This window comes from Manacus candei, unplaced genomic scaffold (genome assembly GCF_025592945.1).
Source record: "Manacus candei isolate 608988 ecotype Guabito, Panama unplaced genomic scaffold, ASM2559294v1 h1tg000024l, whole genome shotgun sequence".
NCBI lineage: Eukaryota > Metazoa > Chordata > Aves > Passeriformes > Pipridae > Manacus > Manacus candei.
In genome coordinates this window covers 6,801,333-6,817,211 of record NW_026138072.1, presented here as the reverse complement: position 1 = coordinate 6,817,211, position 15,879 = coordinate 6,801,333, and the positions used below count along the sequence as shown (strand labels likewise).

Below are 15,879 nucleotides of genomic sequence, written 5' to 3'. Positions count from 1 at the left end.
ATGAGGAGCAAACTGATTAATTCATGAAAACAGACTATATTTGTGTATTCATATGTGAGGAGCCAAAAAAGCAAAATAGGAAGGCATTTTAAGAACATAAACTCCTGGAAATTTGAAAAGGTTCAAGAAGCTTGAACTCTGCACTCTGAAATACTGTATAAGCATTTAGAATCATGGAATCATAGATTCTGCATATCTTTTTTTGTATCAAATTTATGTCAGTGATTAATTGATTTTGGGGTTTTTTTTGTCTATAATAGGTTTTTAGTAGTATAGATCGAGTCACTCAAACACAAGGTGAAGATAAGGAAGATGCAGGAGACAAAACAAAAAATGTAGCATTGCCTTCTGTGGAATCTTTAAGCTGGAGTTCAGAATATTCTGAAATGTAAGTAGGAGGAGGTGCTGGAATGGGTCTACATCCTGCTTGCCAGGTAGCAGGCCTCCTCATCTCAGTAACTGCATGAGAGTTTGCTTGTTTTTAATGCAGACAACAAATATCTACATCCATCTCGTCTGAGACTGAGAGTAGCCGGCAGCAACGCAGTTCAGGTCTGCTTCCAAAGTTGTCTGTATCAGCTGAGAGAGTACAGGATGATTCCACCAGCTCAGTGGGACCCCGGGAGGACCAGGAAAAGTCTGCGTTTGTGAACGATGAAATTGTGCAAGATGAACCTGAAGTAACCACTCCAGCAAGTACAATCAGCAGCTCCACGCTATCAGGTAATTGACAGTGGGTCTCTTGACTGATTACATGAGAAACAGTAACAGACTTTCTTTGTTTGGCAGTAGCATTCATCAGAACTGTTTTTAAAAAAAGTTTTAAAAAACAGGGATCTGGTTTGGGCTAAGGCTTGAGCTTATAAAATCTCATGAAAATGTGGGAAAGTTTCAGCATTTTTGGAAACTACATCATTTGGTGTCCCTCCTCTGACTCTGGAGGGTTGCTAGGCAAGTGAACAAAACAGTGGCTTGACCATAGAGCCTTTGCAGGATTCTTTTGTGAAGAAAAGGACTCTTTAGCACTTAAAGCACTATATTTGCATCTTTTCTCACTGAAGTTTGTGATCTTTGGTCATCATGGAGTCTGCCATATTGCTGTTTTCTAACATGCGGTGCTATACCACTGTGTGTTTTTAATTAAGATATCTCAATGATGTACACCTTTCAGAACTTGGCAGAGTTTTCTGTGACTTGTGGAAGTCACTTTTGTCATTACAAATCTGGGAGGGAGTGTTGCAAACCATTCCCTACTTAATTATTTTATTTGCTTTATGCATCCCTCAGCCTGCTCAAGTATTTGCTTGCATTTCAGTAGGCTCCAGGACCTTAGTGTCTTATCTACACATCTGCCTCTCTTCAGCTTATTTCTCTTTTGTACCTTACTGAATTTTTTTCAAGATACACCTTTCTATTCCCATATTCCTAATTTCTCATATAGTTCACATTCTCCTTCCCTTTCCTTCTTTCTGTTTCTGGAGAAGAAAATTTCCTCAGGCTCATCCATCTCCTTCCCTCATCTAAAACCTTGACCTTGATTGTACAGTATCCCAAGTCTTGTTTGCTATCCCTCTACACCGTGTTATGGTGTTGACATTAGCACAGAGTTGCAATGGTGACTCAGACCATGTGATCCTCTTTTTTCACTTACCAGTTACACTTGAGAGTAACTTCATTTTGCTGTGGTCCTTTTGCTAATGGATATTCAGTGACCTTAAAGGAATACTAGGAACTGTTGCTATGTCTTTAAACAGCTGACATATGTGTGGTGCATGTTGATAAGGTCATACAGACTTTCTGTGACAAGTTTGAGTTTTTGATGAAAACCTGTGCAAGTTGTTCACATGGCACAAGGCCTTTATTTTCATTGTTTGAAATGTTGTGATCCTTCTTCTGTTCACTGTTGTGGAAGTTCGTTACCTACGATAGACTAAGACCAAGGTGGTTATAATATTGAGTTTAGTGGTGCTTGGTATGTTTCTCCTTGTGATAGAAAACCACCCATATAATAAAAGCAAAAGTTAATAATTAAAAAAAATTACACTTAATATTTTAATTATTTTAGAAAATTTGTTAGGGTGATAGCAACTTATGTAGAATTGTAGCCTTTTCTTTACTTTAGAAGGAGTTTACATGAAAAATAAATGTATGATTAAGCTCTGAGTGCTGCATCTTGAAATAGAAGACTTGCTTAAGCTTTTTTGTATTATTTTACTTTAATCAGTGCTTCAATACATTCTGTTAAACTGTATACTTCTATAAGTCTGGAAGAATTACTTAGATTTCTGTGATGTAGTTCTATGAATTTGTTAACAGAAAAATTTGTATCCCGTAATTGTACCATTCCCCCTTCCTGCCCCCCAGTTTTTCCTGAATGTGTTTATCCCTACTTCATACAGTTGGCAGTTTCTCAGAACACTTAGATCAAATAAATGGAAGAAGTGAGACTGTGGACAGTGCGGATAACTCTTCAAAGCCAGCTGGTGAAGCTGCATCTCATATTGCTCGTCAGCGATTGGGAAGCACAGAGAAAAAGAAGATCTCTGGAAAAGTCACGAAGTCCCTTTCTGCAAGTGCTTTGTCCCTCATGATCCCAGGAGGTAGAGATAAATACTTTTGGTCAAAATATTATGACATACACAATATTATGGTGGTTTATGACACAAACACAAGATTTTGGAGAGTCCAGAATGGATTCTGTGTCAGACATTTTTGTTTCTCTTATTCACTTGCATGACTAGATGGTGCAGTCTTGTCAGCAAGTTACAGTGGTCACATTACTGCTAAGGGGCCTTCTCTGACAGGCAGAGATGTAACTTAGTGGTGACTACTTTGTTTGACTGTGTGCATGGACAGTCCTTGGTCCATCCAACAGCAGGGTTGTAGCTTAAGTTTTAACTATCTCTCTGTGTATAACTCCAGTAATGGATGTCTGTTGAGGGGCCCCTGGTGGTCTAGTGGTTAGGATGTGGCGCTCTCACCGCCGCGGCCTGGGTTCGATTCCCGGTCAGGGGACTTCCCCGGGCAGATGGAGCTCGTCAGCCCTGTAAGGCCATCCATCTAAGAGAAGGTCACTCTAAACAAACCTACGTCCTGAGGACCTCGCTGCCACTGTCCAAGCTCGCTCGGCCCCGGCAGATGAACCTCAGGATTAAAGGTGGGCTCAGTTCTGCACGCACTGTGTCTCACCTAAAAAATCCACTGCGCAGGCTCGAAGGGTAAAGACCTTTCCCAAATCTTCGTTCACAAAGACTGGCCATGAAACTGAAACTGAAACTGGATGTTTGTTACAGCAGTGCATTCAGAATCACTAGTTCTCTCTCGTCCCGCATAAGAAAAGCTGATAAGCAGGAGAGCAGTATCACAAGAACAGAAATAGCATGTAGGCTTCTACATGTACTGTGTTGACTTAGATGAAGTGCTCAAAATTTGGAGCAAGAAATAATGCTATAAGTAAGTGGAAGTATAACAGTAGTGTAGTGAGTGTTTTCACATGAAGCAAAGGTGCTTTACTTTTTCATGGTTCAGAATTAAAGTCCAGACTTCCCAAATGGGTACAGTTGTATTCACATTTGCACAAAGATGAGCACATAGTGCATTTATAACAATAAAATAAAATTAAATTGTAATTGCTACTGTTGTTGCAAGAAACTCTTGTGGTCTGACATGATGTAGCAGAATATAGAAATGGAGGCTTGGTACAAGAGTTGAATTACTGTCCTAGGTACCAAGTACATACTGTGGTTTAATTGCAGTAGTCTTTATCTGTATCTATATGTAGCTGAAATGAAGAAAACAGCTAGCAATTTGTTAAGCACTGCTGGGATGATTTGGGATATGGTTTTGAGTGTACTCACAGTAACATCTGCTACCAAATTCTGCTTTTCTTTTCATTAACATTTGTTAGGAAAAGGCTGAGAATTGTTCTTACAAACTTAGCAATGAGTCTGTTTCCTGTCCAAAAGGAAAAAGCAGTCTACATGTAGCAAGTAAACCTTGCATTAAAAAATACAGTTTACACTACAGGGAAAAAAATTCAGTTCTAATATCTGGTTGTTGGTTAAACTAATATGCACACCAGGGGAGGAGGAGAAGTTGTTTATACAAAGAAAATGACATATTTTGACACAAAAGTGTCATGAAACTAAGCAAACTTTGTATGTGCTCAGAATGTACTCTAATAGGCAGATTTTTTCTTACAGATATGTTTGGTGTTTCTCCTTTGGGAAGTCCTATGTCTCCTCATTCCTTATCATCTGATCTTTCATCGTCCCGAGATTCATCCCCCAGCCGTGATTCATCAATTGCTTCTGCAAGTCCTCATCAACCGATTGTAATTCACAGTTCAGGGAAAAAGTATGGCTTCACCATCCGAGCCATCAGGGTTTACGTGGGTGACAGCGATATCTACACTGTGCACCACATTGTTTGGGTAAGATAATAGTTTGGTTTTTTGACAATACACAACCACAGGAAACTGTAATGGTTTATTCACTTTTTTTTGGTACCTGTGACATCTGTTTGTTGACAATTACTGTGTAAATCATTATGTGCCAAGCAATTTTTCACCCCTTCTTATCATGCCTGAAAACTGCCCTGCTGTACAGAGCTTCTTTAACACCAGTAGCAACAAACAGTCTTTCAGTGAACTTTGAAACCATTCCAGCCCCATCTAAATATAAAGTTTGAGTAAGTAGTTGATGGTGGATGTATTTTTCTTCTTTTCTTCTTTTATATAACTTAGCAAGTTTCTTCATTGCCAACTAGTTTTATAGAAAAGAGTTCATTAAACAAAGTCTACTCTTGAAGGTATGGAGGTTAAAGGGAGTTTATTTTCTGTATATTCTCTTTGTCTTGGTTTTTCAGAATGTGGAAGAAGGAGGTGCGGCTTACCAGGCAGGTTTAAAAGCTGGAGACCTGATTACTCATATCAATGGAGAGCCAGTGCATGGTCTTGTTCATACGGAAGTTATTGAATTGTTGTTAAAGGTAACTCTTGGACAACTGGGATACAAAGTGATTGCTGTTTTCACCAATGATTGAGGAGTTATGTTTGTTTCCTTGAGATTAGTTACTAGATTTTATGGTTGTTGGAAGTACAAACTCTAATCTCCTATTACCACAGATCTGGAGAAAGGTCAATTATTTTCATATATCCTGCTATGATATATGAAAATATATCTCTGAATATATGAAATATATGAAAATATTTCTCTGCCACAGCCTGGCACTGATTCTGCAATAGCTGAAGTAAATTCGAGGCAGTGACACAAAGAGATGTCTGTCTCTCATAAAACTTAACATTTTCAAGGACTTGCTTGAATACCTATATGTTCATCAGGTAATTCAGGCTTCTGATAATTATGATACTTATCATTTTGCATTTTAAAGAAAAATCAGTGAGAAAAAGTAAAAATAAAGAATATGAAATATTTCCTTGCCTCCTACATGGGAGCTTGCCTTCTATTATATATATATATATATATATATATATATATATATGTATATGTATATATGGGACAATATATATAGATGTCTGACATATATATGAGACATATATGTATGTATCTGACAGAGCTTCTTTGATTAATGAAATTTTCATCCTGCAGCTGGACATTTATGAATAATCTGTCACATTTTTCTCTTGTGGAGAGGTCTATCCTATTGGAAAATTATATTTTTTCCCTTGAAAACAAACAAACCCCTTCAACTTTTCTTAATTGAGTAGTGTCTTAGCTTTTCTCTGTAACTTATAGATACAGCTCATGCTGTAGCTTTTCAGCATAGGCTAATGTAGGTCAGAAATACTTTAGACAGCTGTATATTTACTTCCTATATTATTAACAATTTATGGTGTAACATGCATGTCAAAGGGAGTAGCCAGTTGTAAAAGAAGTCAAAAAAAACACTGGAAGGCAGTGAAGGAATAGGGAAATATAAAGAGCTGAGGAAAGATGCAAAATATACTTTTCCTGAAGTCTTTATTTTCTTTCTCGGCAACTAGCAGGAACTTCCAGGTTTTGCAAGAAGCGTAGGAGAAAATTCTGTAAATTCAGGCAGTTAGGTATGCAGTTGTTTTCTGTGTGAGATACAGAAAAAGACACAACAATCCTACTCAATACTTAAAAGAGTTAAACTCAAAACAAGAGATCGTTGTTTATCCAAATGGGCTGTATCATAAATTAATTTAGGTTATTGAAATTTCTTTGAAAAGAAGTTTACTGTAGTGGTTTGCAGTGCTGAGCAGGAGGTATCGATTATTGAAACATAAAATCAGCAGAAAATACCTATCTTATTTATTGAGTAATCCATTTGAGCAATCAGTGCTAAAAAGCTTAGTTAATTATATTTGTTATCTCTTTTGAACAAGATAAAAGGATGGTTTGGGATTGACAATGAAGATTTTATTTTTCTCCTCTATTTCATCATTGTAACTGTTGGTATCCTGAGGCATGAACGACCAGTGAATGGACCACTGCACAGTTAACAGCTGTTCTTTGTGGGGTTGTTTCTGTAGAAGCTTTCATCTTGAAAATTACAGTCTTGGTCAATCCTTGGTCTCCTTCTGTCCAGCTAAAATTATGGGAATTTCCCCTTGTTCTGAAGCTGGAATGGAGGAGATTAGGAAATATGGCAAAATTTGAGAACTTTCCAATCATCATTTATTTGATGTGCCTGGCATTGTCTGCATAGGGTTCCCTGCACTAATAGCTCTTACTCTGATGCTGGAGTTCTTTTTGCATTCACGTTTGTGGCGTAGATTCAATTCAAGGCCAAGTTGTCTTGTGTTAGACATATTCCTCACACTTAAAGCATCTTCCTTTATTTTGGCAGAGTGGTAACAAAGTCTCAGTAATGACAACTCCTTTCGAAAACACTTCCATCAAGACAGGACCTGCCAGGCGAAACAGCTACAGGAGCCGAATGGTCAGACGCAGTAAGAAGACCAAGAAGAAGGAGAGTTTAGAGAGGTGAGTAATCCTTTGCTTTCATGGTGAATGCAGGTACATAACAATACATTTAAAATATGAAGTTAATGCAGTTTTCTATCTTGTCTTCTACATAGGTTTATCTTCTTCTCTGAGATTCTGTGGCCTTCTAATCTTGTTTTGCCTAAACTAGATCTGCTGAAATAACCTCTAAAAATTTTGCATGGTACATATACAGATATGGAGGAGAAAGTGAATAACTGAGATTACATCTTAATTTGGTTATCTTTTTGTACTTGTTTAATTGAACTTCCTAGTGCTAAGTTTTTGAACATTTTTAGTTGGATGATAAGTTTAGGTGTACTTTGTAAATAAATACTTTATAGATATTCCTTCAGTTTTGGTGGGTTCCTAAATTATGAAAATGAAAATTTATACTCGTAAGGGGCTTATTGTTCTTCTGAAAAACTATAAGTAAATTTTAGTGTGAATAGATTTAGTTACAGTATCTATCCCACCTATTAGCAAATCAGAATGTTTTCTGAACTTCATGCTCTGCAGTGTGGTTTGCTTTCATATAAAAATAGATTTAATATTTTCATAATAGGAGAGAGAACCAAGAGCTTGCAAGAGTTTTTCTTGTGGTAATAGTATCTTCTGTGCATCTTAACTTACAATTAATGCTGTGCTTTTTTCACACAAGGAGAAGATCTCTCTTTAAAAAGCTGGCAAAGCAGCCCTCGCCTCTTCTTCATACCAGCAGAAGTTTTTCCTGCCTGAACCGATCCCTTTCTTCTGGGGAGAGTTTGCCTGGGTCTCCAACCCACAGCTTGTCTCCTAGATCTCCTACCCCAAGCTACCGTTCCACTCCTGATTTTCCATCAGGTGAGTGTGGAGGAGTGGAGGGCAGAGGAGAAGGACTTTAGGGTATTGTACTTTCTGTGAACAGATCAGATACACTCTGCTGAAAGTAGTCAGCTCTGGAAAGCATGATCATTGAACAGCTGGTTTCTGTCTAGAATAGGGAAAGAAAAACATTCCTGATGCAAAATCAAAGGTGTTTTTATGATACAGAAGCACCTAAAAGGAACTGTCTGTTCCAAGTTTGTCCCAGCACTTAAATCTCAGTCCAGTGGCTGTAAATTGAATAACAAACAATACCAATTTGCAGCAAATGGGGGAATCTTGCCTAGGAGAGGCTAACTGATAAAAGGGTGAAACTGAGGGAAGTTGCTACATAATGGAACTAGCATGGGAACTCATGAAGGCAGATTATTGCTGAAAAGATTGTCTGAGTGCTGAAATATGCATTTTTCTGGCTCTTAGGAGCCTGCCCCTTTTTCCTGTTTTACTTCTATCACAATTGAAGCGTGTACTAGAAGTTGACTGCTGTTGTACAATCCCTTGGCAAAGGTAAATAATCTGGAAAGCTTTGATGATTGCTTTGAAGTGGCAGAAAGCATTAGCTGTTCTATTTAAGTAGAAGGAAGAGATAACTGAAAGGGGATGATGGAAGAGGGGAAAAGGGAGAAATAGCAACATAATTGGAATGATGCAGGGTTTGGAGGCCAGCCAATTAAAACCCTGCAGATTTTAGAACACTGTGGCAGGAGATGGAATAGGACTTTTTTTCTGTTTCTCATTGAACATTTAGACAGAAGATTGAAATTAGAAGATTGAAAAGCTCTTCCTGTTCTTATGTTTGCTTGTTTGGGGATTTTGTTCTTTTGTAGGTACTAATTCTTCCCAGAGTAGCTCCCCTAGTTCAAGTGCTCCCAATTCTCCAGCTGGTTCAGGACACATAAGACCCAGCACCCTTCATGGCTTGGGTCCAAAGCTTGGAGGGCAAAGATACCGATCAGGAAGACGCAAATCAGCTGGCAGCATTCCCCTCTCTCCTCTTGCACGAACACCTTCTCCGACACCCCAGCCAACATCTCCTCAGCGATCTCCATCACCATTGCTGGGACATTCTATTGGAAATACAAAAATAGCTCAATCTTTTCCTAGCAAAATGCACTCACCTCCAACTATTGTAAGGCATATTGTCAGGCCAAAGAGTGCAGAGCCACCAAGATCTCCACTGTTAAAGAGAGTCCAGTCTGAAGAGAAACTTGCACCCTCTTACGGCAGTGATAAGAAACACTTATGTTCACGAAAACACAGTCTAGAAGTGACCCAGGAAGAAGTGAATAAAGAATTATCTCAAAGGGAAGTAACTCTTCAGAGCTTGGAGGAGAATGTATGTGATGTGCCATCACTCACACGAGTCAGGCCTGCAGAGCAGGGCTGCTTGAAACGACCCATCTCCCGAAAACTAGGTAGACAAGAATCCATTGATGAGCTAGACAGAGAGAAGCTGAAGGTCAAGGTAGTAATGAAAAAACAAGATTTTGCTGAAAAAGCAAATGCTGCTATACATGAACCCAGCCATGAACCAGAAAGTGCCAATACCTTAAGACTGGAAGAAAAAGACAAAAAAACATTCCAAAAGGTATTAGAAAGATCAAATCAGTTTGAAACAAAAATTGTTGCTTTGGAGACCCAGTCAGCTGGTGGCATACTCAAAGACACCCTTCAAAAGAATGCAAACTTGAGATCAAATGATGGTGTTGCTTTAGATGCACAGATGTTGTGTCATGGCCCTCCCCCTAATGAACTCAGTCATATTTCTTATGACTTCAAAAGAATTTCTCCTCCATGTGCACTGCAGGATGTGTTACCTCAGTCCTCTGACAGGATGCTAAGTGGAAAGGGAGAAAACACAGATAAAATTGTACCAACAAAAGAATTTGCCAAATTTGAAAGATTAGATGGTAAACTTGCAAATATTGATTATCTCAGAAAAAAAATGTCCATTGAAGAAAAAGATGACAGTGTCTGTCCAGTGCTAAAACCCAAGTTGACATCTAATGTTCACGAATGCCTTCAACTTACTACAGGCAGACCCATGAACATACAGCAGGACTCCACTGTATTTGCAGATAGTAGAGCATTTATTGGCAGTGCACATGCTGCCCAGATTAACTCAGTTTCTTTTGTTCCTCTCAAGACCTTGAGTGGCCGAGCAGATGTGAGTGTGGAAAAATCAGCCCTTATTTCCACTGATGCTCCTGTCAGAAAAAGTCCATCAGAATATAAACTTGATGGGAGGTCTGTTTCCTGTCTGAAGCCAATAGAAGGCACGCTAGACATTGCGTTGCTTTCTGGGCCCCAGGCTTCAAAGACTGAACTGCCTTTGTGTGTGCTGCCAGAAGGACAGAGCACCAGCGGTGATGGGGAATCTTCTAAACCCCTAGTGCCACAAGGGAGTGGTGGGAAGGCAGAAATGGTCTGTCAGAAAGAGGAGTTGTTAAGCTACTCAAAATCTGGCAAAGTCAACATAGCAGAGCCTCAGGTTCTGCACACAGGCAAGGGTTCTCCAAATCCACCAGTCATCCCTGTGGCTGCAGAAGCAGTGTCAGAGAAAAAGGTTTCTAGTCCAGCTACTAAAGGCAGTATTTCTGTTATTGAAGCTGTTCAAAAGAAAGATACCTCCCCTTCAAAACAGAAGGACAATTCAATGGAGGCAAAGTCTTGTGTTACTCAAAGTGAGAGTGTTAAAACTACTCAAACATACTCCAAACTTTCTGCTGTCCAAAGCACTCCTGAAAAAGCTGTAGTAAAAGAGAAACAAATACAAAAGGACTTGCCTACCAAACAGCCAGTAGCCCGGAGAGGTTGTGAGCCTATCCCTGCAAAGGTGGAAGTGATCAGGGAATCATCTGTGAAGGTATCTACCTCAGATGTCCTCATAACAAGCTACTCCAAAAGCAATGAAAAAAGTTGTGCTGAATTTGCCATTCCACCTCAGATGCAAGGAAGAATGCAGTCAGCTGCCCCCAAAGCACAACCTAAGGATGGGAGAGAATCACTGAAACAGCTAGGAAAAGATGACAGCAGTGTTGTTAAAAGTTTTGTGGAAAGGGACATAATCAAGCAGAAAGTTGAATGTAAGAAGATTACCTCAGAGTCAAAGAGTGAAGCTCTTGCATCCAAATGGCCTGTGCAACCCTCAAGAGATTGCGATAATAAAACTGAGAAGTCTGCACCAGTTTCCTCTGTGCAGAAGGACAATGCCAAAGATTTAGGAAAGAAAGATCATAAACCACTCGCTGATACCAGGCTTCAAACTGCTGAGAGAGAACAGTCCAGCCAAGTTCCTCGGCAGCAACTTAACACTTCAGGCTCACCTGCTGTGAAAGACACAATAAGCAGACACTGCACTGTAGAAGTTCATGTAGGTGTTCAAGAACACGTGAAACCTGCTGCCACCTGTGTGGAAAGCAGCACTAATAAACACAGGCTAGCCTCTGATACAAGTTCCTCTAAGTCTAAGTCCTTGGATAAACAGACACTGTCACAAAAACCATGCATTCCAACCATAAAAGAAAAAGAAACTGTTACTCAGTTGTCTGCCAGCTCCCGGAAGGATGGGAAACATGCCAGTAAAAGTGTGCTAGATCACCTTCCTTCTGTTCCAGGCTCTTCAAGAAGAATGACCAGTGAAAATGTGGAGACGGAAAGGCCTGTGAGTTTGGGTCATGGTTCAGTCACCACCCTCCAAATGAGCAGCACCGCCCCTGACACCAAACCCAAATCCTCTGCTGTGGGCCCATTACCAGCAGGCCTAGAGAGTTCTAAGCAAAGGCAAGAACCAGCAGGCTTGGGGGAATCTGTTGATCAAAAGCAACTTCACTTCAGTGAAAAACAAACCACATCTCCAAAATTTTCCACTGTGAAAGACTGTCTCTTGTGGAACAAAGAGGCAGACAGAAATCCCAGTAATGAAATTATCTCTGCAGACAAAAGACCTGAAGGAAAAATATGCACTGACGCACTTTACGTTCAGCTTGACAGTGGGAAATTAGAGCCCACCCTTTGTCTTTCAAACTGTGATGCCAGAGGGAAAGGAGCAGAAAAAGTGACCACAAGTAGCAAAAGCTCTCAAGATATAAAAGGGAAGGGACAAGTTAATCAGAAACAGCCAGAGGATGCAAACAAGCAGACTGCAATAAAACATTTGTCTGCTGCCAGCGGGCAGAGTTCTTATCGTGTGTCTACAATACCAGGAAAGCCGGTGACTTGTTCATCCAATTTCTCTGAGTGTAGGCAAGAAGTATCTGTTTTGTCTTCAACCAAGAGTGATGCAATTTCAGCAAAGGTTAAAGCAGGCTCACCTGAGCTTCCTGCAACTTGCAAAGAACTAAATAAGAAAAGCACCTCTTCCACAGGGAACAGTAAGGCAGAAATGGCTAAAAGTGTTTCATTGATGGCCTTGCACAGTGCCACTGTTGTAGCAGAAGCCCACCGCCCTACTTCAAACCTTGTGGGGAAACCTGGAAGTCAAGAAAAGCCTCTTTTTGTTAACACTGTGGATGTAAAGGGAAAAGACACCATTCTGGCTCAGCAGTCTGCTTCAAGAAAACAGAATGTAGGTAAAGATTTATCCAGGTCAGCAGCCACACCTGACCGCCCTAGTGCACTTTCAGACGACAAAGACTCAGCTCGGCAGCGTCGAGGAAAGGAAGCTTCGCGGAGCAATGCTCACAAAAAATCCTGTTAACTGTAAGACCCGGCAAGTGTGAATTCAACACTAGCTGAAACAATTTCAATATGTCGTACTGCCTTTAAACCAGCACTGTGTCGTGTGTTTGTGCTGCAAAGTTTTCATGTCACTGAAGAAACAAAACAAGGGGATATGTAAAGAGAGGACTTTTTTCAAAATGCCTTTCCAATTGAAACCGGTAAAACTGTTACCATATAGTATTTGTACAAAAATACCTTTACAGCCAAGAGCTGTTGAAGAAAATATTTCCTCTGTAAATACTTAGCGATGTGTTTGGGGGTTGAATGTAGCATATATACTTCGCTGCTGGTTGCGTTGTTTCCTCTTTCCCTTTTTAAGATAGTTGCTTAGCCACTTATTTGCCATACTGAAATATGAAACCAAATTATTAAAACTCAGACCTGGCATGGACATGCTCAAGTATTGGTCTGACTGGAGAAAAAGAAAACCAGACCACATTTTTACTGACTAAAAATCCTAGATAGAAGTTAAAAAAAATACTAGTACAGAATAAACATGGTGACCTATTGTGAGTTTTTACATGTATTTTTAATAATTTGATTTTGATAGTACTGTACCTGGCTGACTGCTTCACCAGATGTAACACAAGACATAACTGCATCTCCCTACTGCACAAAGCCTGATTAGAGTAGGTGTCCTTAAAGCTATGGGAAGACCACTTAATTATCAGGGCATCCCAGCAAGACTTGTGTTCTGTGGTGAAATGGTGGTTCTTGTCTATTAGGAGTGTGTTCTGTGACCTTCACCTCAGACAAGGCTCTAACTCTCTGAAGCACATGCCACGTGCTCAGTTTTTGCTGCAATCCTCTCAAGTTCCTTGAGCTTTTTTAAATTCAGGCCCTTACAGTGTGAGGCACAAGTAATAAGCACATGACTGGTAGTACTAGTATGTTCATCCCTGTTTTTAATACATTTAGAAAATATATATTATGGCATATAGGTCTGCATAGTTAGTGTCATAATGCTATAGCTCTTTTCTATTTTATGACAAGGTAAAAAGGAAAAAAAGCAGTTTCAGTAGTTTCAGTATCATATCTTCAAAAAAATTTAGGGTATCTGATACATTTTAATACATAGCTGGGGCCTTATGTTGTAGACTTAACTTGCTGTTTTTAGCAAGTAACTCTGGGTTTCACATTCATTTCTAAATGCATTAAGTAGCTCCATACATTTCATAACATAATCTTTTTATTTGTATGCAAAAAAGTTAAATACTGTAATTTCAAAAGAAGCATTTTGTAACAGGAACCCATTGGAGCTATTTGGTGCTAGAATGTTACTGTCTTTTTACTTTTGCTAAGCCTTATTTAAATTTTGTATACTGTGGAACATGTAGACTTTGTTAGTGTGGAGGTATTTGGTTTGTTTTGAGAGCTGAAAGGTAAAGTTTGAAACATGTACAGAAGCACTACAAAATGCCCTTGCAGTAGCATGGGTTTTAATAATTGGGGATCAATAGAATGGTTGTTTTGCTTATTTCTGTTTTCTGTAACCACAGTAGAGTTAGGCCCCTACTTTTACACCAATGCTTACAGTTTGTCTTTCTGTCTCAAAAGCTAGAAAATTGTTCATAAAAGCACAGTGTAATCTTGACTTGGAGACTTGTGTGACAATAGACAGTGTGCAGAATTCATTTCCCTCTGCTGAAAACTTCATTGTACTGACGAATTGAGTTGGCTTACAGCAAAACTGTCAGGAAAAGCCAATATCACAAACAACTTCTGATCTTTCATGTGGCACTAGAACATTCATACTGCCTTTGATGCATTCACAGAGGAGCTGATGAGCAATGGATAATAATTTTTGAGAAGTTTAAAGAGAAAATGGTCTCAACATTTACAGTTCATCTGTGCTTTGGCAGTTACTACAAATGAATGCTAATGCACTTCAAAATAACATTTCTGTCTGGAAGGTATTTCCTAGTTTACAGTCTCTGCATTTTTTAACAATCCTCTTGTTTCCTTTAAAGCACATCTAGCTTTTGTTTACAGTATACCTTTATGTATATTTTGTATAGTTCATTATCACTTCTGACAAATAAGTTCTTTGCATTTTGGAAGTGTAACAGTGCATAAGCTTGTGTTTATGTAGTACCTGTTTGTTGATGTTTACTTTGCCAGTGAACTGTTAAGAGATCCTCCTGCCTGTGTTCTTCTTGGTCAGTCTTAGTGTGATTGTAGATCTGATGTGTTCTTTTGTAGACTTCCTGCAGTAGAGTTCTCAGCTTACCAAAAAAAAAAAAAAAAAGAAAAGAAAAGAAAAAAAAAAGGAAAAAATTGTTAGGGTCTGTGCAATAAAGTGTTTGCAGTCTTATTTTCTCTAAAAAACTCTTTATGGATGTCATAATTGTTATATATTGAACACGATTATTTATACTTATGCAGTTGCATAACATTGAAATAAAAATTCAGCATGAAACACTGTTGTGTTAGCATTTTTCCTTGAACTGCTCTCACTGCTGTAACTTAAGGCACATCTCTGCTCTACTCAGAGGCGGGCAGTTTTTTTTTCTTTGGGGCCAACTCAGTGCACCCCTTAAGGTACGTGCTGGCAGAGGGTATTGCACGAGGAAATGCAGTTTGGTCTGGGAACAGAGGAGGTCTGCATTGCTGAGTGTCTGGTCTCAGGCTGGAACCACTGCTTGGCTGTTGGATTGGTAGGTATGGTGTGATGATGGACAACATGTCTTTAGTAGGTAACAAGGGCAGTAGGTTGTAATGTGACATATAAATCCTTCCTCCAGAACATACATTGTCATTACTATAGGAGCAGTATCAATTAAAATACACATCTCTTTACTGTTCTGCTGCTGGTAACTCTGCATAGCTGCCCAGCATGTGGGAATTTGTGTTCACATCTTATTATTACATTGTTTTCTCTGTGTTTTTCCCCTGTACAAAACTAAGTGCAGCAGTGTTACAGCATCACTTTTGCAGCTTCACTCCCTGTTTGAAACAAATAGGTATGGGAAAGCTGCAGATCACTCCCACTTTTCCAATTTGCTCCAGGCCACTGGCAGATAGTCTTGCAAAACTGGTGCACTGATGGGTGATGGGTTGAGGAAGGAAGAGCAGGATCCAGCAGCTGAGGGAAAGGAAATTACAAGAGTTGAGGATTGACTTGAGTTTCATGCCTCCCTGGCTGTACACAGCAGCCATCACCTCTGCCTGGGGAGGCACAGAACCCTGCATGCTCTGTGAGCCTCCATAGTGTTCAGGGCCAGAGGAAAGGGGTGGTATATGGAGTTTGCATTAATTAAGTCAGGAGAGGCAGGTTATCAGTATTGTATGTGGCACAGCCTGTCATCCTCACTTCGACTGT

General features: G+C 39.5%; 1 protein-coding gene and 1 non-coding gene across 5 annotated transcripts in view; both read left to right on the top strand.

Annotated features, from left to right (window-relative positions):
- Positions 1-14,976, top strand: part of MAST4 (microtubule associated serine/threonine kinase family member 4) — a 292,441-nt gene extending 277,465 nt beyond the window's left edge. For all 4 annotated transcript variants that reach the window (XM_051788337.1, XM_051788338.1, XM_051788340.1 and 1 more), the window contains 8 exons: positions 261-388; positions 491-723; positions 2,400-2,600; positions 4,203-4,432; positions 4,867-4,989; positions 6,835-6,971; positions 7,633-7,814; positions 8,663-14,976. In XM_051788337.1, coding sequence (XP_051644297.1) covers positions 261-388; positions 491-723; positions 2,400-2,600; positions 4,203-4,432; positions 4,867-4,989; positions 6,835-6,971; positions 7,633-7,814; positions 8,663-12,534 — 5,106 coding nt within the window. In that variant the 3' untranslated portion in view covers positions 12,535-14,976. The remainder of the gene's footprint in view (positions 1-260; positions 389-490; positions 724-2,399; positions 2,601-4,202; positions 4,433-4,866; positions 4,990-6,834; positions 6,972-7,632; positions 7,815-8,662) is intronic.
- Positions 2,944-3,015, top strand: TRNAE-CUC (transfer RNA glutamic acid (anticodon CUC)). Its single transcript has one exon. It is a non-coding gene; the product is annotated as a tRNA-Glu (tRNA).
- Positions 14,977-15,879: the final 903 nt, after the last annotated feature.